Source organism: Schistocerca serialis, chromosome 6 (assembly GCF_023864345.2).
Source record: "Schistocerca serialis cubense isolate TAMUIC-IGC-003099 chromosome 6, iqSchSeri2.2, whole genome shotgun sequence".
Classification (NCBI taxonomy): domain Eukaryota; kingdom Metazoa; phylum Arthropoda; class Insecta; order Orthoptera; family Acrididae; genus Schistocerca; species Schistocerca serialis.
This window is the reverse complement of record NC_064643.1, coordinates 212,439,295-212,461,542: the sequence shown is the minus strand read 5'-3', so window position 1 is coordinate 212,461,542 and position 22,248 is coordinate 212,439,295. Positions and strand designations below refer to the sequence as shown.

The window sequence follows — 22,248 nt, the reverse complement described above, 5'->3', positions numbered from 1 at the left end:
CTGGGGCATACCTGAAGTTACTTTTACATCTAACAATGACTCTCCATCCAAGATAACATGTTGCTTCCTCCCTACCAAAAAGTCCTCAATCCAGTCACTAATTTCACTTGATATCCCATTGATCATACTTTTGGCTATAACCATAGGTGTGGTACTAAGTGAATTGCTGTTTGGAAGTCAAGAAATGTAGCACGTACCTGGTTGTCATTATCCAAAAGTTTCCGTATGTCACGTGAGAAAGTGTGAGTTGAGTTTCATGTAATTAATGTTTTCAAAAGCTGTGCTGCTTGGCATTGGGGAGGTGATTCTGTTTAAGATACCTGATTGTGCTTGAGCTCGGAATATATTCTAAGATTCTACAACAAATCAGTGTCAATGGTATTGGGCAGTAGTTTTAACGATCACTTCTTTTACCCTTCTTGTAGACGGGTGTGACTTGTGCCCTTTTCCAAGAACTAGGCATGGTTTTTTTGTTCAAGGAATCTACACTAGATTATAAACAGAAGAGGGGCTAATTCAGTAACAAATTCACTCTAGACTTGGACAGGGATTCCATCATACCCTGAGCTTTGATCATTTTTATCGATTTCAACTGTTTCTCACTGAAGGCATCAAACATTGCTCTCTTGACAGCCAAATGCATTTCAGTCAGCATCTCTCTGTCTGTATCCCTACACTTTGTTCTACACCTATTATGCAGTAATCTCTGTTCCTTTAGAAGTTTCTTTATAGTGACTGTATACTGTGGTGTTTCCCTCCCATTATTAACTGTTCTACTAGGTACATTTCTATCCAGTGCATGGTCAACTATTCTTTTAAACTTGAGCCAGAGTTCCTCTACATGCTCCTGCCCTGTGCTGAAAGTTTTAAAGTTCCTCATTGAGATATGACACTACTGATTTGTTATCTAGTTTACTGAGCATATGTATCTTTCTGCTTTTTTTAGTTGTCCTTTGTACTTTGGTAATCATTGTTGCCACAGCCGCATCAGGTCACTGATACCAGTTTTGATGTGGACATCCTCAAAGAGGTCAGGTCTATTTGTTGCCATTAGATCCAATATATTTCCATTGTGAGTGTTTTTTCTAACTATTTGTCCTAGGTAGTTTTCAGAGAAGGCATTTAGTAAAGTTTTACAGGATGTCTTATCATGCCCATCACTAACAAAACTATAATTTTCCCAATTAGTTGTTTGATGATTAAAGTCTCCAACAATGATTCCAGTATGATTGGGGAACTTTTTTTTTTTTTTTTTTTTTTTTTTTTTTTTTTAAGTTTTCGGTCACATCAGGGGATGAGCCAGGTGGCTGACAGAAGGATGCAATTATCATTTTATGCCCGCCCCTGACACTGAGTCTTGCCCAACAATCTCATGAGCGGCTTCAGTTTCTACCTCAATGGCTTTGAGTTTCTTGTTTACTGTGATAAATACACCACCTCAATTTCCCATTTGGCTGTCCTTTTGATATACACTTAAATTTTCCCCAAAAAATCTCAATGCTATTAATTTTTGGTTTCAACCAGCTTTCTGTACCTGATAGCACGGAGCTTCACTGTTTTTTCATGAGCGCTTCAAACTCTGGCACTTTGTTGAATGCTTTGGCAGTTTACCATTAGGATTTTAATACTCTCACCTATGAGAGGCATTTCTTTGGATCTTACACTGATACTTCTGGGCTTCCTACAGCTATTGTTATCTGGATTGGATGTAGGGTCACCTAATCTAAAAAATCCTTGTGTACATCCCACACACAGTCAGCTCTGGTTCAGTCCTTCCACTCGACTAGAACCAAAGGGCCACGATCTGTTCTGGGGACAAAGCTGCAAATTGAGAGCTTCGTTGAAACTCCATGCTTAAGGCTTGTGTTCTCAACCGTCTCTGCCAGTTGTTGGAATGGCCCAAGAATTACATCTCTCTCTCTCTCTCTCTCTCTCTCTCTCTCTCTCTCTCTCTCTTTTGATCGGCTGGTCGAAGATTCCTGGAGTAATTGAGGTAGCAATGTAACTTGGCCATCTCAGTCACCTGACCTCAAACCAATGGTATTGAGAGAGGTGGGATAAAATCAACACTTGACCCCCTTAGCACAAACATTCCATGTTTGAGTTATTTGGCTGACTGCTTATTGGTCTGGTAAATTTGGTAGTCCCAATTCTTTATGGTCTTTTTTTGTTTAGACAGTGGAGAAAAAAATGGCAATCGATCGCAAAATCCATCACTTTACTACAGCAGATCTAGATTTCAACTATTACATAGTCAGCTTCAGTGCTAAAAAGCACAAAATAGGTGAATCAGGGACAAAAATAATATAACTGTCACCATACATGCAAACATAAGAATCACACGGTTACATACCATATAACAGGTGATATTTTTCTGTTTGTTTTTGCCAGCTGTGTCTCATAATTATATTTTTCAAGAATGTGTGAATCTGATGTGTTAGCCTGTTTGGATCCATTCTCTCTGTGTGCTCCACTAGTTGAATTTCTTACTGTGTGTCCCAAGAAATGAATGTTTCACATACGCGTTGTAACTGTGATTTGAGGGATTTACCTTTAGATTTCTGAATTAAGCTTTGGGTGATATATTCCATCTTATATTCTTGGTCCTAAGCTTTTTCTCATCATTTTACATTTTTTTAATTGCTGTTTCAACCCTCTGGCTACTCCAGACAAGGTTGCTACATGCCGAATTATATCATTATCACCTAATGCCTCTGCCTGCACTAAGTACGTTGGGCTTCTAGCTGGGCTGGGGTTACCCAAGTGGCTGGACACTTGTTGTACTCCTGTGTCCATTTTTAAGTCTATGCTCAGTTCTCCCGTACATTTTACTTTTGTTCCAATAGTATATAATACACAAAAATAGAAATCTGTATTCTTGGCCTTGGCTACAAAGTAAATTGTAATACATAGTGTTGTAATCAGTGTCAGCTCATTGAGATGTTATGCAATAATGCCCAGCAGCAGGTGGATGGCTGCACTGTCATCAGTACTAGTTCAGGTGCTCACTTACTGAGTAGCACAACAGATTTGCATGTCACATAACTTTCCTCAAACGTAATCAGAAACCAAAAAAACCGCAATCTAGCCTAGATAATGAGGCACAAAGAAGCTAAAACAAGACAATTAATTTGTACCTCTTCACAGCACAGCTCAAGACTTGTTCCTATGATGATTACAGACTCACTCTCCTGCTAGGCCCTGGATGCCTAGGATGTCTGGCACAGTGTCTGTGGAGCCCCTGCAGAAGGTCACTCTCGATCCACAGGGATAGTGGTGCTCCTAGTGGCTAATTGTAGATTTCATTAAATGGTGATGGTATCTTTATACCTTAGAATTGGCCTCTAATTTCGTGGTGAATGCCTTTGTGTTACCCTTAAAAGTAAGTGTGTTACTTAACGTCACCCATTGTGTGAGAAGGTATTTCAAAAGCCTGCTTGTCTTCCTTACTGCTGCCTATTGGTGTTCAAGAGCGTTTGTGTTGGTGCCAGATGCCTCTAAATGGCTGTCAGTCTCCTGGCAGAGAACTGTACAGAGGAAATGTCTTCCCTGGTGGTGCTCTTGATAATTAAGACAGCATGGTCATTTAACTGCTGTAGTTCACTTCATATGGCAATAGTCATGCTCCAGTACACTTCAGAGTTATGTGTGGCTACTACATAAGGTAAGAGTTCACACCAATTATTATGTTGGGCACTTATGTAATGGCTGAGCATTTTCTCGTTGTTTCAGTGTACCAGATCAGTATGACCATTTTATTTGGCTCAGTAGGGGTTAATTCACAATTATTTGATTCCTGTGAGTCAACACAATTGAGTAGTCATTTCTGACATGAAATTTTAATTCTTTTCCATGACAAGAGCATCATGCATCGTGGATTCCAACAGCTGTTTGGGTATCAAGGAATGAGTGATAGCCTTGGCTCTTTGATCCAGTATAACCACCTTTGCTAAAATCATGTGAATGGTCAGTTAGCTTTCATTTTTAGTGTGGGCAGGGTCTGTACAAAGGGACTATGAATGTCTAGTTTTATTGTCTAGAATGGTTTATCTGTTTGTGGTAAGTTGTTGCTTTGTACTTCACGTGTTATGCAAACTGAGCGCAATATGTTAATTGTTTTTTGTAGTGCTTAACTTACTTACTTCTGTCTTTCCACCTGTAAAAATCTACAACATAGCAAACAGTAATGTACCATCCACCAATTCGAGTAAGGATTGCATTGTGTGTGTGATGTAATACCTCACCCTGCAAACTCTTCGGGATGAGTAGTTCTCCTGTGGAGGAGTTCATCATGTGTAGCGAATTGGGATGTGTCACAAATTGCTGACATTGTGTGTCCTTGTGCTGCACATTATTTCATTGTTGCTCACTTACTTAGTAACGGCTGAAGATGGCTGACCTTTTCAAATTAGTATGCCAGTATGTGCGCGGTCTCAGTGCCAGAACATGCAGACTCTGGATGACAGTTGGCGGAATTCAGATCAGTTTGTTTCCTTTGGCCAAATCATGTGACGTTCCCACATGCAAAGCATGGATTGTAAGAATATTTTAAGTTTAGTACAAGAAAGAATGAGTTTGTGGCAGGCTGAAGATGAGGGATATTGTAGTGATCCGAGGCTTAAAAGTTCCTGTATCTAGTGATATTCGACAGAGAAGAAGTAAAGAGATTTTCCAGAAGCTGACTATCCCGCAAAGAAGAGGGGCTGTAAAATTCCAAGTAAGTCACCTCGTAAAGAAGTGGAATGTGATTTGGGTAAATAAATCAGTATAACCCACACTCACACGTTAAGTCGTCATAACATTAGAATATGTCTTGAAATCTCTGGTTTTTATTGGAAACCCCAAGTCTTAAACAACTTAAAAACTTAATAATAATTACCTTATATTACTTTTGCATGTTCTGTGGCTGTTTGTCCATTTCAGCCGTATGTGTATATTTAAAATTCACTATGTCATCTACAACACATGCAAATCTATACGGGCCTAGATTATAACCTCAAAAAATTATTACCCATGTTTTTATGGCAGTAGGTTGGCATGCTGTTATATGAGGTTATTTGAAAATGTGGTGTATATACTTCCACTTTTCAGTGCTTTAGGTGTTCAGAGTATCGTATTCTAAAATTCATATTTGTCTTTCTCACATATGCCAAATGACAGACATTGATGTGTGTGTTTTGCTGAAGTTACTTGAAGTTGTGCAGGGTGTTAGTAAACTTGCTTTCCAATACCACTATGAATGGTCTCTAGTATATAACAGGATGTTCCTCGCTTATCTCATATATATAGCTATTCTCCACCATGAAGTTGAATTCAATGAGGCACACCTTTTTGTTATGTTATACTGTTCATTGGGTCTATGAGACTAAGACTTCATTTCAAGGCCAGACAATCAGAAATTATTCAGAAAGACTGCTGTACAGGTAGCAGTGTAAGTCAGTTATTCTGTATACCATGCTCCATAATTTTGGAGTGTTTCTTTTCAGCTTTGTTCAGGTGATTCGATGCATTTATGACACGATGTTCTACTCCAACTACTTCACGTAAGAGCACTGACCTGACTGCAGAATTACTGATGTCACATGAAGGTTTTTCATAGCCTGGATATTCATGAATGGGGTTAGATGTTAATAGCTCCTTCAGCCCCACGAAAGCGTCACAGTCCACAAACTGCTTGAATTTTATACTTTTTTTTTTTTTTTCCCAGTGATTGTGTGAGGGTGCTTGCAATTTTTTTGTAGTCAGGCACAAATTTCCAGACCAAGAAATGATCGCACTCTTATACTGTATTATGTATTGGGAAATTGTGTGTGGTTTCCACAAATTGTGGATTGGATTTGATACCTATCCAGCTGATGATAGTACCTAAATAGAATTCCTCTTTCAGAACAAAGTGAGGTTACTCTAGATTCAGTTTAAGGCAAGTGATCCTGAATTGAAATAGGGATTCCACGGCTTTACAACATGGCCATCAATGTAACTACAGAAAACAATGATGTTATCTCAGTGGACAATACATTGTAACACAATGTCCAGTAGACATTGGAATGTTATCTGGGCATTTTTAATCAAAAGGTAGGAAATTATATTGATAGTATCCTATGGTGACTGTAAATTCAGGTTTTGGCATATCAAAGAGGTTGGGGGGGAAAAAAAGAAAAAAAAAGAAAAGAAATCAGCCAACCAGTTGCAACTTAAGGGTTGATTTAGCCCTTGACCAAGCTTTCAATATTTATAAAAATATCTTATTCAGATTTGATGCCCAATTTTTTTTCAGTCTCTCCAAAATTATGCAGTTGCTGAATCACAGCCATGTTTAAGATTTTGGCACATCCTCAGTGCCACTTCTGTGTGGTGATATTTGTTGCCTAAGTACATAGTAGTGAAATACTTGTACTGCCTTACATTTTTTGGGATGTGTGATGTTTGATAATGGGTATACATCATCTACTGTGAGTTAATTCAGCAATCGATAGGCACAGTAAAACTGATATGTTCTGCCTCTGTCCATGCATTTCTTAAGCCTTATTTACTCCAGAACAAACAGAAGTGAACGTAAGCAACCACATATTCACAGCCATCTCTACAAAGTTTATTACGATTTGCTTGTACCTGTGAATGTGTGTTTACAATGGAATAAACAGAAGATAACACTAGAGAAGCATAGCATGCCAACCCAATGACTTTTGTGCCATTGTTGTTTGCAATAATCGGCTTATGGTTTCCTCTCAGTAAAAACTATTTACAGCCAAGATGCAAATCCGTAATATTCAGATGGAATGATTTTATGTGTAATGCACACTGCTTTTGACGAAGTGAGCAAAATTGATTAGGAGGAGAAAATGTTGGTATGAATTGCCTGGGGTGGTGCGTTTATCACTGAACTGCAGCTCCAGCCTCCCTCAGCATTATTCCAAAAAATTATTAGTATGTTTGTTGGTGCTCTTTGCTAGCTTTTCATTGGAACTGAGGGGGGAATCTAAAAATAGAACACTGATTGTTGACAAGCAACATACTCTGAAGAAAGACTAGCATTTACACTCCAGTTATTAGCAACCTGGGTACAGTTACATTAGTAATTTTTTTGCATTTCCGATGTTGGTCAATCTCGGATGGTTACTGATGTCTGCACACCGATAAATGCAAAGCACGCCAGCATTTTATCAAAATACATAAATACATACAAGGAAGATACATTAATAAAGTGTGATTAATGTAATAAAAATATTCCAAGTGACCTGTTACATAGGCTACATATAAAATCTTCTCACTGTTTGTTGGAGGGAAGGTAATGTGATTGAGGGAAAAATGATTTTTATTTATTTGATTAATACATCTACATCCAATCTAATATATCTAATCTGCATGCACTTATAACAACAATGATAGGCCTGTGATGTAATTACACCTACCTTCAACATAAGCCACAAGAATGATTGTCCCTACTATGTAACTTTTGCATTGAACATATCTGTATTTCTTTACTTTCAAGGAATTTCATTGTGCTGTTCATTTTTTTTAAAGGAATCTGAAACATGTCTTGCCAGTTTCTCCCCAGCTGTTGGAAGAAAGAAATGAAAAATTGTCTTTCTCACCTTTGACTGCTTTGGCAATTTTGTACTGAGCATACTTCTTTTCATCCAGTATTTTGTGCCGATGATTTGTTGGACACCACAAATACTTACGGTATCTCTAAATTTTTGTTAGCAGCATTACATTTCTCTAACAACTCCATTTGTTACACAAATCACATTTAACAACAAAAGTACTTCATGAGCAAAATAACAGACAAATTCTCACTGTACTGTGAGTGCTGAAATGGAAAGAAAGTTAAATTCCTGTGATGGTTCACTGAAAGACCAATAACAAGCAGAACATGACCAAGCACCTGCAAATGTGAATCAAGCACAACCAAATGATGCTTGGTCATTCTTGCATATCAATTACACCAGATAGAATGCTTGTTCACTGACACTTGTGTTCACTCTGACCTAAACCAGGCTTTAGTTATGATAAATGCACATGTAGTCACAGGGGCTCCTAGTCATCTGTAAAATGTCATCTTATTTTTGGTGTTTCATCAGTTCCTCCACTAATGGTTTAAGATGGGGCAGAATACCATATAGCTTTCAGTACACTGGGTTTTCATCCCCAGTCGAATTTCAGGCAAGCTTTGCCGGAAATGATGTATGACCGCTTAGTAATTCTATATGCTCACTGAATAACACACGACATTTTGTCCTGTTTATCTTTTGACAAATTTGCAACTTTTGCTCATCATGTGAGTTTGTCAACAACTTTCCCTTACTGCAGGCTACATAAACTCACTTCTTTTTCCAGCAGCTTTTTGTCTAATGTCTGAAAGATTTTGATCAGCATTCCGTGACCATATTTTGACTTCCACTTTTAAAAAAAATTCCATCCTGACAGGAGTTACCTAGATTTGTCATGCTTTTGAGTATATGGCATACTACAGTGTGCTGAACATATTGATACCCTATTCATTTCATCATTTTATTATTGGGTTTACCAATACAGTCTGAAAATTCTTCATGCCCCTCACTGTGGTTCATCAAAATGGTATTAAGTAATCCGTAGGGGGACACAGTGACAAATTTCAACTTGTAGTGCTCTGGATTCCTGACTGAATGCTTGTATGCTGACGCTCATTCACTAGTATTCACTTTGGTGTAAACCTGGGTTTAGGTATGATGACTGTGCCTACTTATCAATGTCTTGTGACTACTGGCTGTGTGTCCTGTAACAAACTCTGAAGAAGTACTTTACCAAAAGCCTGAAACTGTTTTCAGACATGTTAATGTGCTTATCAACAATTTTTGTTTTGAAGCCTGGTTTAGCCATAACAATTAAGGTTTCAAGTATTTATTCTAATCACTCCACATAGTTGTCAGAATAGAACTTTAATCATTACTCACTTAATTTAATACTAATTTTCCTTTTCCATATCACATCAGAGCAGATGCTTACAAAAATAGGTTTTGTTAACTAAACTCTAAACTGCAGTAATCCGGCATATTAAATATGAATGGTATTGTTTATTACTGGACTTACATTTGGAAGAAAGAGGGTTCAAATCCCTGTCCAGCTGTTCTGATGTTGGTTTTCTGTGGTATCTATAAATTGATTAAGATGAATGACAGGATGAGACCTCTGAAAAGAATACAACCAATTTTCTTTGCCATTTGTGCTCGGTCCAAACTTGTGCTCCCTCTTAATGACTTTGTTTATAAAAGAACACTAATCAGTCATCCTTTTTTCATGATTTTGCCCTGCAATGAAAATGAAAGTTGTTTTATTGTCTTCATTTTTCCACCACATTGAATTTGGTTTTATGGTCCTTGTGATAAATATTCTTTTTTTTCAGTTCCTTTGCCTACTTACATCTTGGGGCCCACCAGTGAAGATCAGCTAAGTAATTATGATAACTTAGATGGATGTGAGCTGTGCCCAAATGTAAGCTACATTGGTAAGTATTCATGAATAACGTCAGTGTTATGTGACAATGCAGAAATGTTATTTTACACTACTTAACATTAACAATAATGAGGAAATCGGATCTTTGGAAACTTGAATTATTGGCTATTTTCTGTAGGGAAGTGCAGTGATTTGCAGACACCTAATGCTTTCTTTGAAACATTTATTTTATTTCACCTCACTTCCTTCTATAGATGAACCATGTTCTTTCTCCATTCTGGATGATATTTTTAATATCTATCTCCATACTGCTTATCATCTTATTTCTGTCTTTTCATTGTGGTTATGTAGATTTAATACTCTTTCTGTTAATCAGGTAGTTCGCAATGTAGCAAACTTTGTAATAGAAATATCGCTGTGTTCACTGATAACAGGATTGGGAACCAGTTGATCTAAAAACCTAGTTACTGTGTTTGTGGTGGACATTGCGTAGGTAACAGCACGAATAAAAAATCATAATTTTACTCTTACCAGTAAAGGCTTACTTTAGCTTAATCAAAGAATTTCAGATTTTATGTCCAGAATAAGTATTTAACCAATATCATCATCAGGGTGAATTGATATTTTTTCTCTCTCTCCTGAGATAACCTTTACCTTCAGCAGAACATTTTCCCCTGGAATTAGATTTTTGAATTTAGGAAACAGAATGAAGTATCTTGGAGCCAAACCTGTGGAATGAGGTGATTGTAGAACTTCTGTTTCAGAGCCCAGATCATGACTGATGTGTGAGCATAAGTATTTCTGTGATAAAAGAGCATTTTTTACAGACTAATCTGTCGTTTCTGTTCTGCATACTTTCTGTTAGTATTGCTTAAGTCATTATGACACTTCGTGTGTCACAGAAACAAATTCTTTTCTTGACTGTGGCTCTATCCCCAGGATATAATGGTTGAACCACATTCTGTCCACAGTCATTTAAAGATGCCATACAATCTTTGGATTACATTACAGTTTTCCAAATTTGATTTTGTTCTGTCAAAGACAACCACTGTGCACTAAATTTCTTCATATACAAAAATTCATTCAGCTCCACATTCTTTCAAAAATGAATTTCATTGACCACATACGCAGAAGAAACTTCAGTTGCACGTAGAGAATTTGACAAGTAACTGTATAAACCTTATGAGAAGGGAAGTTGCTATTCACCATATAGCGGGGATGCTGAGTCGCACAACAAAAAGATTGTCACAATAAAATTTTTTGGCCATTGGGCTTTGTCAACACCACACACACACACACACACACACACAGGAATGCAATCTCAGGCATCTGAAACCACACTGCGAGCAGCAACACCAGTTGCAACTGGTGTTGCTGCTCGCAGTGTGGTTTCAATTTCCTGAGGTTGCAGTCATGTGTTTGTGAGTTGTGTGTGTGTGTGTGTGTGTGTGTGTGTGTGTGTGTGTGTGTGTGTGGTGACTCAGCGTCTCCGCTATATGGTAAGTAGCAACTTTCCTTCTCATAATATTATTCCAAGTAACTGTATGTTCAGTTTAAGTTCATTTGTGTGATTATAAACAGTCATGAGCATTTGTGTAGAGTACCCCTAAATTTAATGTAGCAATCATTTAATGATATTTGCTGTTTCAAAAATCTATAGTCTTCAATCATAACTGCATTCAAACAAAAAAAAGCAGCCATGTGCTGATGCAATAAGTTTATTAATGTTTAAGATGAACAGTGGCAGCTTGTGTAAAATTTTACCAATTTGCTGCAGTATTACAAAAATAAAGAGGTTATTTTTCACTATGTCATCATGAAAGGTGCGACTTAATATTATTGCAATATTGGTTTCACCTAATGCATTAAGCTCAAGTATGTTGTTTGTATGTTGATGATTTCTGCATTAAAAAAAGATATGTCCTAGATTTTGTGCTTCCACTGTACCCCAAACATTACTGTTCTTGAATGATCGACATGGCAAGCAAAAAAGTGTGTTGTGAAGATCGCACCCACAGCTCTTTTTGTACACTTCCACACAAATTTTCCTCGTATACTCACTTTTTTTAACCACCTACCTGTAGCATTTTGACTTACAAGGGTAATAATCATAACTAAATTGAATATATAATTTTATTGTAGAAATTGAACTATTTAAATATATTTAAATTTTAAAGTTAAACTATTAACTTAGCAAGGAATGTATGAGAATGGTTTGAAAAATTCTTGGAATCACCATGAGAGGTCAGTGCTAGTGCAATGGGTTGTTCACGTGATATTCATTGCCCGTAAACACATGCTATGTCAGTCCTCTTGGAAGAGAGCTGTGGCAGTGATGTGGCTCTGATGTTGTTCCCACATAGTGATTTGCGAAGATGGAAAAAATCGAAATTCGAGCAGTGCTTAAGTACTTCGTAAAGAAAGGTACGAAAGCAAAGGACATTCATGCCGATTTCCAGATTACACTGGGGGGACTCTGCTCCTTCATATTCAACTGTTGACAAGTGGACAAATCAATTTAAATTTGGTTGGGAGAGCTTAGATGATGATCCGCACAGTGGTCGGCCAAGATGTGTCACTACTCCAGAAATCATTGCAAAAGTGCACAAAATGTTCATGGAGGATCGCCGATTGAAAGTCCGTGTGGAATTACTCAGGCTTGCCAAATGTCATATAAAAGGGTATATCACATTTTAACTGAAGAATTGGAAATGAAAAAATTATCTGCAAGATGGGTGCTGCGACTCCTGACGCTGTATCAAAAACACATGAGAATGGACATATTGGAACAAGGTTTTGCCTCTTTTAGGAGAAACAAACAAGATTTTTTGCGCCAATTTGTGACCACAGATGAAACTGGGGTGCGCTATTATACCCCAGAGACAAAACAACAGTCAAAGAAGTGGAAACATGCTGGTTCTCCGCCACCAAAGAAAGCATAGACAATTCCTTTGGCGGGAAAGGTCATGGATCAGTGTTCTGGAATGCGAAGGGGATTCTGTTTGTATATTACCTCCCCACTGGGCAAACAATTACTATGCTAACCTCCTGGACAAATTGCAACAAAAGATACGCACAAAAAGGCCAGGTTTAGCAATGAAGAAAGTCATCTTCCATCAAGGCAGTGCGCATGGCAAAATGAATTGTTGTCACACCCGCCTTATTCACCTGATTTGGCTCTGTCAGACTTCCATTTCTTCCCAAAGCTGAAAATTTTTCTTGATGGTCGAAGATTCACTTCATACTAAGAATTGATAGCTGGAGTTGATGAGTAATTTGTAGGCCTGGAGGAAACTTATTTTCGAGATGGGATTGAGGTACTGGAACATTGTTGGACTAAGTGCATTAATCTACAAGAAGGGGGAGGGGTGGGGGGAAGGAAGAAAGAAAAAGGTGGTCGCGGAAGAATAGAAACCGAGTTGGCACCGATACATCAGGTGTTGCTCAAAAATCCCTCATACTGCACTTCTAAATCTTTAGAGAGCGTTTTATCTTTTTCTACAGCCCACTCAGGTGACATATGCTAGAAACTTGAAAGGGGCATCTACCTGCTTTCATTCACATAGTTTGAGCCAAGTCAGTGAGCCCTGACCCCTACCCCCCTTGTTAGATTTAAATTTGGTGTAGGTATTTCTAACTCTTTAATTTTCATTTTCTTCTACGAAGATCTACTGCAAAAGGACATCTTGAGCAGATCATCGGTAGAATTCAACATGTTGCAGAATACTTTACACACAATTTCAAAGATGCTGCGAGCAATGTTGCACCCTTAGTGCAGGCAGGGGTGATGCCACATCAAAGCATTCGCAGTTGAAAACCGACAATTGTATCCCTCCACTGAGTTGAGCATAGTGTGGCTGACAATCATTTCAGCACTCGACATTGGTTTCTTGTCATTGTGAAGAGAGTGCTACAAAAAATGTTTTCGTCCATTTTATGTGCATACCGTCATGCATTTGAAGAGAAGTGGCTTCATTTTAGTGTGATTCTGATTCACATTTGAAGAGAAATGGCGTGATTTTAGGGTGATATGTACTGTGCACATTAGCACATAGTCACCAGCTGACACAGTAGATGAGTATTAAGGTATTCAGTGAAAATATTACTATCCCATCTTGGGACTTATAGATTTGCTAAGTTATTGTTAAAATATTTTGTGATTAAAGGTCGTACTTAGTTATATGGTGTAAATCTCTTGAGATGACATTAGCAAAGTTGAATTTGAGAGTTCAAATATTGCTTTGACTGATATAATGCAAGTTTTCAAGAAATCTAACAAATTATAGTTCCTAATTTTAAATTGACTCATATTCTTAAGTGTTCAATATCTTGTGTTTGGTGTCATATCAGACACCTTTTTATTGATAAAAGTATACAAGCACCATTGGGTTTAACATGAACATAAATTTGTATAGCAATCCAACCAACATTTCTGGTGACAGATGTGAGTTTTAAAAGCTTTCCAGTGAATGGAATATTAAAAAAAAATTTTGCTTGCATTTAGTCATCATATACTACACTCCATGATATTTTGACCTGGCACCTGTCAGTCATACCCAGATGGGTTAACAAAGACTGAGAAAGATTTCTGCCTTCCACACTTTATTAAGAAGTAGAAGTAATCCACTGAATTATAGAACTATATCACTAACTGTGATTTGCTGTAGGGTTTTGTAACATATACTGTGTTTGAACATTTTGAAATACCTCAAGGAAAATGATCAATTCCCATGCAGCCAGTATGGTTTCAGACTATGTCATCCTTGTGAAACACAACTTACTGTTTATTCACATGAAGTAATGAGTGCTCACAGCAATGAGTGCTCACAGCTTAGAATGTTTGCAGATGATGCTGTCATTTAAGCAAAATTCTTGTGTTTACTTCATTGAATATTTGGTGGAGAGAGAATTTTCAGGTAGAAATTCAAAGATATAGTAGCAACAGCAATTGAGAGATTCATACCTCATAAATTGGTAAGAGATGGAACTGATCTCCCATGGTACACAAAACAGGTCCGAACGCTGTTGCAGAGGCAACGGAAAAAGCATGCGAAGTTCAGAAGAACGTGAAATCCCGAAGATTGGGTAAAATTTACAGACGCGCGAAATTTGGCACAGACTTCAATGCAAGATGCCTTTAATAGGTTCCACAACGTAACATTGTCTCGAAATTTGGTAGAAAATCTGAAGAAATTCTGGTCGTATGTAAAGTACGCAAGCGGCAAGACGCAGTCAATACCTTAGCTGCGCAGTGCCGATGGTACTGTTACCGACGACTGTGCTGCTAAAGCGGAGTTATTGAACGCAGTTTTCCGAAATTCCTTCACCAGGGAAGACGAATGGTATATTCCAGAATTTGAAACACGAACAGCTGCTAGCGTGAGTTTCTTAGAAGTAGATGCCTTAGGGGTTGCGAAGCAACTCAAATCGCTTGATACGGGCAAGTATTCAGATCCAGATTGAATACCGATTAGGTTCCTTTCAGATTACGCTGATACAATAGCTCCCTACTTAGCAATCATATACAACCACTCGCTCACCGATAGATCTGTACCTACAGATTGGAAAATTGTACAGGTCACACCAGTGTTTAAGAAGGGTAGTAGGAGTAATCCATCGAACTACAGACCTATATCATTGATGTCGGTTTGCGGTAGGGTTTTGGAGCATATACTGTATTCAAACATTATGAATCACCTCGAAGGGAACGATCTATTGATAGGTAATCAGCATGGTTTCAGAAAACATCGTTCTTGTGCAACGAAGCTAGCTCTTTATTCGCACGAAGTAATGGCGGCAATCGACAGGGGAACTCAAGTTGATTCCGTATTTCTAGATTTCCGGAAAGCTTTCGACACCGTTCCTCACAAGCGACTTCTAATCAAGCTGCGGGCCTATGGGATATCGTCTCAGTTGTGCGACTGGATTCGTGATTTCCTGTCAGGAAGGTCGCAGTTTGTAGTAATAGACGGCAAATCATCGAGTAAAACTGAAGTGATATCAGGTGTTCCCCAGGGAAGCGTCCTGGGACCTCTGCTGTTCCTCATCTTATAAATGACCTGGGTGACAATCTGAGCAGTTCTCTTAGGTTGTTCACAGATGATGCTGTAATTTACCGTCTAGTAAGATCATCCGAAGACCATTATCAGTTGCAAAGTGATTTAGAAAAGATTGCTGTATGGTGTGGCAGGTGGCAGTTGACGCTAAATAATGAAAAGTGTGAGGTGATCCACATGAGTTCCAAAAGAAATCCGTTGTAATTCGATTACTCGATAAATAATACAATTCTCAAGGCTGTCAATTCAACTAAGTACCTGGGTGTTAAAATTACGAACAACTTCAGTTGGAAAGACCACATAGATAATATTGTGGGGAAGGTGAGCCAAAGGTTGCGTTTCATTGGCAGGACTCTTAGAAGATGCAACAAGTCTGCTAAAAAGACAGCTTACACTACACTCGTTCGTCCTCTGTTAGAATATTGCTGCGCGGTGTGGGATCCTTACCAGGTGGGATTGACGGAGGACATCGAAAGGGTGCAAAAAAGGGCAGCTCATTTTGTATTGTCACTTAATAGGGGAGAGAGTGTGGCAGATATGATACGCGAGTTGGGATGGAAGTCATTAAAGCAAAACGTTTTTCGTTGCGGCGAGATCTATTTACGAAATTTCAGTCACCAACTTTCTCTTCCGAATGTGAAAATATTTTGTTGAATCCATCCAACATAGGTAGGAATGATCATCAAAATAAAATAAGAGAAATCAGAGCTCAAACAGAAAGGTTTAGGTGTTCATTTTTTCCGCGCGCTGTTCGGGAGTGGAATGGTAGAGGGATAGTATGATTGTGGTTCGATGAACCCTGTGCCAAGCACTTAAATGTGAATTGCAGAGTAATGATGTAGATGTAGATGTAGATGTAGAACTGATGGAGGACATTGAAAAACAAAGGAAGACAACTCGTTTTACATTATTGTGAAATAGCGATAATGGCTGGTTGCAGCATTCCTCCATAGGCTGTGTGGTTGTTCCATGTAAGCCATACCACAATGACAAGGTATTTTGTAAATTCCAGCTTCCCACAATAACAAATGATCCTCTGCTGATCCCAATAGGTCTGCAGTCTTAAGTAGTGGATGCAAAAAGACTTAAATGTGAAATTCCCAGAGGATTCTGTCCATCTTGAGTGAAATGTTTTCGACAAAGGGAAGAAAAATTATGGAATTTGCCAGTGTGCTCTCTGCTGTATCCACTTCCTGGTTTTTGGCTTTAACTGACAGTGTCACGTTAATCTGCCAAGTAGAATATCCATTTTCTCTTAAAACTGCTTTTAGGTGGGCTAACTCTTTAGGCAAAATATCTAGTTACAACATTGTGTGAGCTCTTTGTGAAAATGTTGTAAGCACATTATAGTTTTCAATAGGTAATGAAATCTCAGCAATTGTAAATACAAATAGGAATGAGTGGGCTTATAGTTAACTGAATTTCCCAGAGAGCCATTGTTCAGTGTCCTTCTGTCTAATCAAAATGTCCAGGAAAAGCAGACAGTCATCTTTCTCCATTTCCATAGCAAATTGAATGTTCTTCTGATTGGAGTTGTGGTGATATAAAAAGTAAGGTATTGCCCACATGCTTCCAAAATCAGTTTTTGAAGGACTACTGTTTCCAGTACTTTCTCAAATCAATTTAAATTTGGTTAGTAGAGCTTAGGTGATGATCCACGCAGTGGTCGGCCAAGATGTGTCACTACTCCAGAAATCATTGCAAAAGTGCACAAAATGTTCATGGAGGATCGCCAATTGAAAGTGTGTGAAATTACTCAGGCTTGCCAAATGTCATATGGAAGGGTATATCACATTTTAACTGAAGAATTGGAAATGAAAAAATTATCTGCAAGATGGGTGCTGCAACTCCTGATGCTGTACGAGGTGCATTCAAGTTCTAAGGCCTCCGATTTTTTTTCTCCGGACAGGAAAGAGATAGAAACATGCGCATTGTTTTAAAATGAGGCCGCGTTCATTGTCAATACATCCCAGAGATGGCAGCACCGTACGGCAGATGGAATTTTACCGCCAGCGGCGAGAATGAGAACTGTTTTAAATACTTAAAATGGCGATGTTTTCCTTACTTGAACAGTGTGCAACCATTCGTTTTCTGAATTTGCGTGGTGTGAAACCAATTGAAATTCATCGACAGTTGAAGGATACTTGTGGTGATGGAGTTATGGATGTGTCGAAAGTGCGTTCGTGGGTGCGACAGTTTAATGAAGGCAGAACATCGTGTGACAACAAACCGAAACAACCTCGGGCTCGCACAAGCCGGTCTGATGACATGATCGAGAAAGTGGAGAGAATTGTTTTGGGGGATTGCCGAATGACTGTTGAACAGATCGCCTCCAGAGTTGGCATTTCCGTGGGTTCTGTGCACACAATCCTGCATGACGACCTGAAAATGCGAAAAGTGTCATCCAGGTGGGTGCCACGAATGTTGACGGACGACCATATGGCTGCCCGTGTGGCATGTTGCCAAGCAATGTTGACGCGCAATGACAGCATGAATGGGACTTTCTTTTCATCGGTTGTGACAATGGATGAGACGTGGATGCAATTTTTCAATCCAGAAACAAAGCGCCAGTCAGCTCAATGGAAGCACACAGATTCACCGCCACCAAAAAAATTTCGGGTAACCGCCAGTGCTGAAAAAATGATGGTGTCCATGTTCTGGGACAGCAAGGGCGTAATCCTTACCCATTGCGTTCCAAAGGGCACTACCGTAACAGGTGCATCCTACGAAAGTGTTTTGAAGAACAAATTCCTTCCTGCACTGCAACAAAAACGTCCGCGAAGGGCTGCGCATGTGCTGTTTCACCAAGACAACGCACCTGCACATCGAGCTAACGTTACGCAACAGTTTCTTCGTGATAACAACTTTGAAGTGATTCCTCATGCTCCCTACTCACCTGACCTAGCTCCTAGTGACTGTTGGCTTTTTCCAACAATGAAAGACACTCTCCGTGGCCGCACATTCACCACCCGTGCTGCTATTGCCTCAGCGATTTTCCAGTGGTCAAAACGGACTCCTAAAGAAGCCTTCGCCGCTGCCATGGAATCATGGCGTCAGCGTTGTGAAAAATGTGTAAGTCTGCAGGGCGATTACTTCGAGAAGTAACGGCAGTTTCATTGATTTCGGGTGAGTAGTTAATTAGAAAAAAAAATCGGAGGCCTTAGAACTTGAATGCACCTCGTATCAAAAACGCATGAGAATGGACATATCGGAGCAATGTTTTGCCTGTTTTAGGAGAAACAAACAAGATTTTTTGCGCCAATTTGTGACCACAGATGAAACTTGGGTGCACTACTATACCCCAGAGACAAAACAACAGTCAAAGAAGTGGAAACATGCTGATTCTCCGCCACCAAAGAAAGCATTGACAATTCCTTTGGCGGGAAAGGCCATGGATCAGTGTTCTGGAATGCGAAGGGGATTCTGTTTGTATATTATCTCCCCACTGGGCAAACAATTACTATGCTAACCTACTGGACAAATTGCAACAAAAGATACACGCGAAAAGGCCAGGTTTAGCAAGGAAGAAAGTCATCTTCCATCAAGACAGTGTGCACCTGCACCTGTGCCGTTGCCATGGCAAAATTGTATGATCTAAGTGATTGAGCTCTGCCTCACTCCTACCAGGCAGTGTTCCTTTTTTGGATATGTTAAGTTACATGAGTGTGCTGTATTGCTCTGCCATATACCAATCTGTCACTCACAATCATAACACCTCCAGTATGGATGCCGCTTTACCTTTGTTGATTCTCTCTCTCTCTCTCTCTCTCTCTCTCTCTCTCTCTCTACCTCTCTCTCTTTCTATTTCTTTCTCTCTGGTCACACTCATCATCCACCATGTCTCTTCCATTTGATAAGACACATGTCCACATGTGCTTCCTGGGTCATGCCAAATGACAAGAACCTCAAGGTCAGTCTTTATTAACTGGGAATAGGTTTGGTGAATTCCTGAACTGAACTGGTTAACTGTAAGCTCTGTGCAAGTTTCAGTGACCACTGTGCTGTGTGGCAGTGCGACATTTTTGGCCACAGGGAGTTGGGATCTTGGCTTAGCAGCTCGGATTACGAGATTGGTGCAAAAATTTACATTTAAAAAAAAAAATTACAGCCTCAAGTTACACAATACACTGATGGGGTGAATGACTGTTGAGACAAAACGGTCATTAGTGGACAACCTGGGGAATCTGTCATACTGCAGTTGTGAAAAGTTTACCCATGCGATTGGAGCTCTGTCTGGATGGACCTTTAGCTCCATACCTACTAGTGAGACCATGATGGAGAATTTGAAGACTGGCTCTTGGGTCCCAGAAGGAAGGGTGAACTACTGGTGGATATCTACACACAACCTAATAAGTGGCTCATTCAGCCAGACCTGAAAAATGTGTAAAAGAACACTTACTAGCTATCAAAATGTGTTGTTTTGAAAGAGTGTCACTATTATACATTCCGAAAGATCTGGGGCTCATTGCTTCTAATGTATTAACTACTTATAGTGTGAGTGTGAATCTGGTTATATTGTTTTATTCCCCCAAAGCATCCTCCACTTCTTTATGAAGTGACTTACTTGGAACTTGCAGCCACTCTTCTTTACTGGCTAGCTGGCTGCTGGAAACCTTCTTGACTTCCTCTCTGTCAAATAATGCTGTTTACAGGAATTACTAGACTCTTTCTACTTATGAAATAAGTAGACGTACAAACTTTACTTTTTGTCAATTAACGATGTATTTGACCTCCATACACAATAAAACTCCCACTTTCCACATAAATATGTAACTTCCTGTAAGTCTCTCATATAGCCGAATGTAAGAAACAAATTGAGTTACAAATAAAAGAAAGTTGGCTTAGATACCATAACTTTTCTTACCATGAATCAAAAAATAAGTCTTGCTAATAGCGAGCTTATGTCAAGAGTTCTTAAGAGTTCTTTTTCAACTGTACTTGTTTTAATAACAATAGTCAATGACACAAAAAGCACAGAGCTGCATATAAACTTCGTGGTTCTTCCTTACACACTCACTAAAACATCTATGGATTGTGCGACAGGTACTTGTCGGTGCTATTTGTCCGCCACCTCTACTTTCTTCCCGCGACTGATTATAAACCTGCACACACACAAACAAACATGTGATGCACAGTAGGTAGGATTCTACCATCCCACACTCATATCCAGAATATCGTGAGTTTGAGACGGTAGAAGACTGATTGGTTTTAGAATTTATACAGAAATTCTCAAATCACTACATGCTGCCACTTTAAGATCAGGAAAGCATTTGTGAAATGGGTCATTGTTGGTTGAAAAATCCACTTCCTAGCAAGCTACAAGATCGAAGCAGCTAAATGTACAGGAGAAGTTTACACTAAAACAAAGCTGCATAACACCGTTAACTATAGCAAGGGTGTTGTTTCATGAAGAGATTTAGTTGGGATACCAAAAGAAGAATTGAAAGATAAATGGGCGCAAGAGTGGTTTATTGATGTGCAAAGGGTTTATTCATGTGCAAAACTGAATAAAAAGAATTAGATGGTGATCTCATAAAAACAGTCACATTTATTCTTACATTTAATGGAGTGATACTTCCAGAGAATATAACTCAGGATTCATATGCCTAAAAGTCCTTCACACTGGAAGTCACAGAGTAGCATGTCAAAACATTCCAGATTGCATTTCAAACATTGACATTCATACAAACTGTCAAAAATTTGATGGAACAGAACTTCAACATTAAAGATTACTGAGAATAAATTTTTGACATTGATGTTAGGGGGTGGGGAGACAGTGGTGTCATTTGCTAACAACACAAACCAATGTATTTTTTCCATGCTTACTCATGTTGTAGGAGTGGACTTTGTTTGCGTTGCTTTCATAACTCATTGAGAAGATTGTGTGAGCATTAGGAATTTTTTCTGTGAGTATCCTTCCACAAAAGGAGCCAAATATTTGAAAATGAAAAGTTAATCAAACAGTGGAAAATCCAGAATGGAATGTAACAATACCAGAGAAGGAAAGTTGCTACTCACCATATAGCGAGATGGTGAGTTGTGACAGGCACAACAAAAAGATTCACACAATTATAGCTTTCGGCCATTAAGGCGTTTGTCAGCAGTAGACACACATAAATGCAACTTGCACACACATGCACGTGAGTTGCATTTGCGTGAGTGTGTCTACTGCTGACAAAGGCCTTAATGGCTGAAAGCTATAATTGTGTGAATCTTTTTGTTGCGCCTATTGTGACTCAGCATCTCCACTATAAAATGAAAAGTTATTTAGTTTTTACAGTACCTGGAAAAAGAAAAAGCCTACACTGTGTGTAAACAATAATGTAAATAGCTCAAACAAGTTCAATTAAAAAAACCTTTTTAACAGTGAAAAAGTGAGTTCTGTTGAAAGAGGAAAATATAGTTTCCTCATGTAGTTTGGAAATTAGAAAGAAAACAAAACACAAAAGATAAAGTACAAAGGCACTTATATTGCCTACTGAATATTGTCTGATGTGTTGTATATATAAGCTATAGTTTCTTGAACAAGTGAGTGTTGATGTTTCAGTATGCTTTGGAGACGTTTGTCCTATTTTTTTACTTCTGAGAAGTTTGAAAAATCGCCATACTGTCTTTGTCAAGAGCATCCTTTGCAAATTTTATTTTGACTATTTATAAAGTGCCCTGTCACTGATAGTACTTTTGGTGATTTCCGTAATGTTTCCTTCATCACCTCTGTAGTTTTGTATTTTCTGGATTTTTATAAGACAAGTGGTCT

The 22,248-nt window shown here is 38.8% G+C and overlaps 1 protein-coding gene across 2 annotated transcripts in view; it reads left to right on the top strand.

Moving 5' to 3' along the window:
* LOC126485150 (CWF19-like protein 1) overlaps window positions 1-22,248 on the top strand; it is a 150,628-nt gene that overhangs the window by 29,311 nt on the left and 99,069 nt on the right. For both annotated transcript variants that reach the window (XM_050108818.1, XM_050108817.1), the window contains exon 3: window positions 9,386-9,487. In XM_050108818.1, the coding sequence (XP_049964775.1) occupies window positions 9,386-9,487 (102 nt within the window). The remainder of the gene's footprint in view (window positions 1-9,385; window positions 9,488-22,248) is intronic.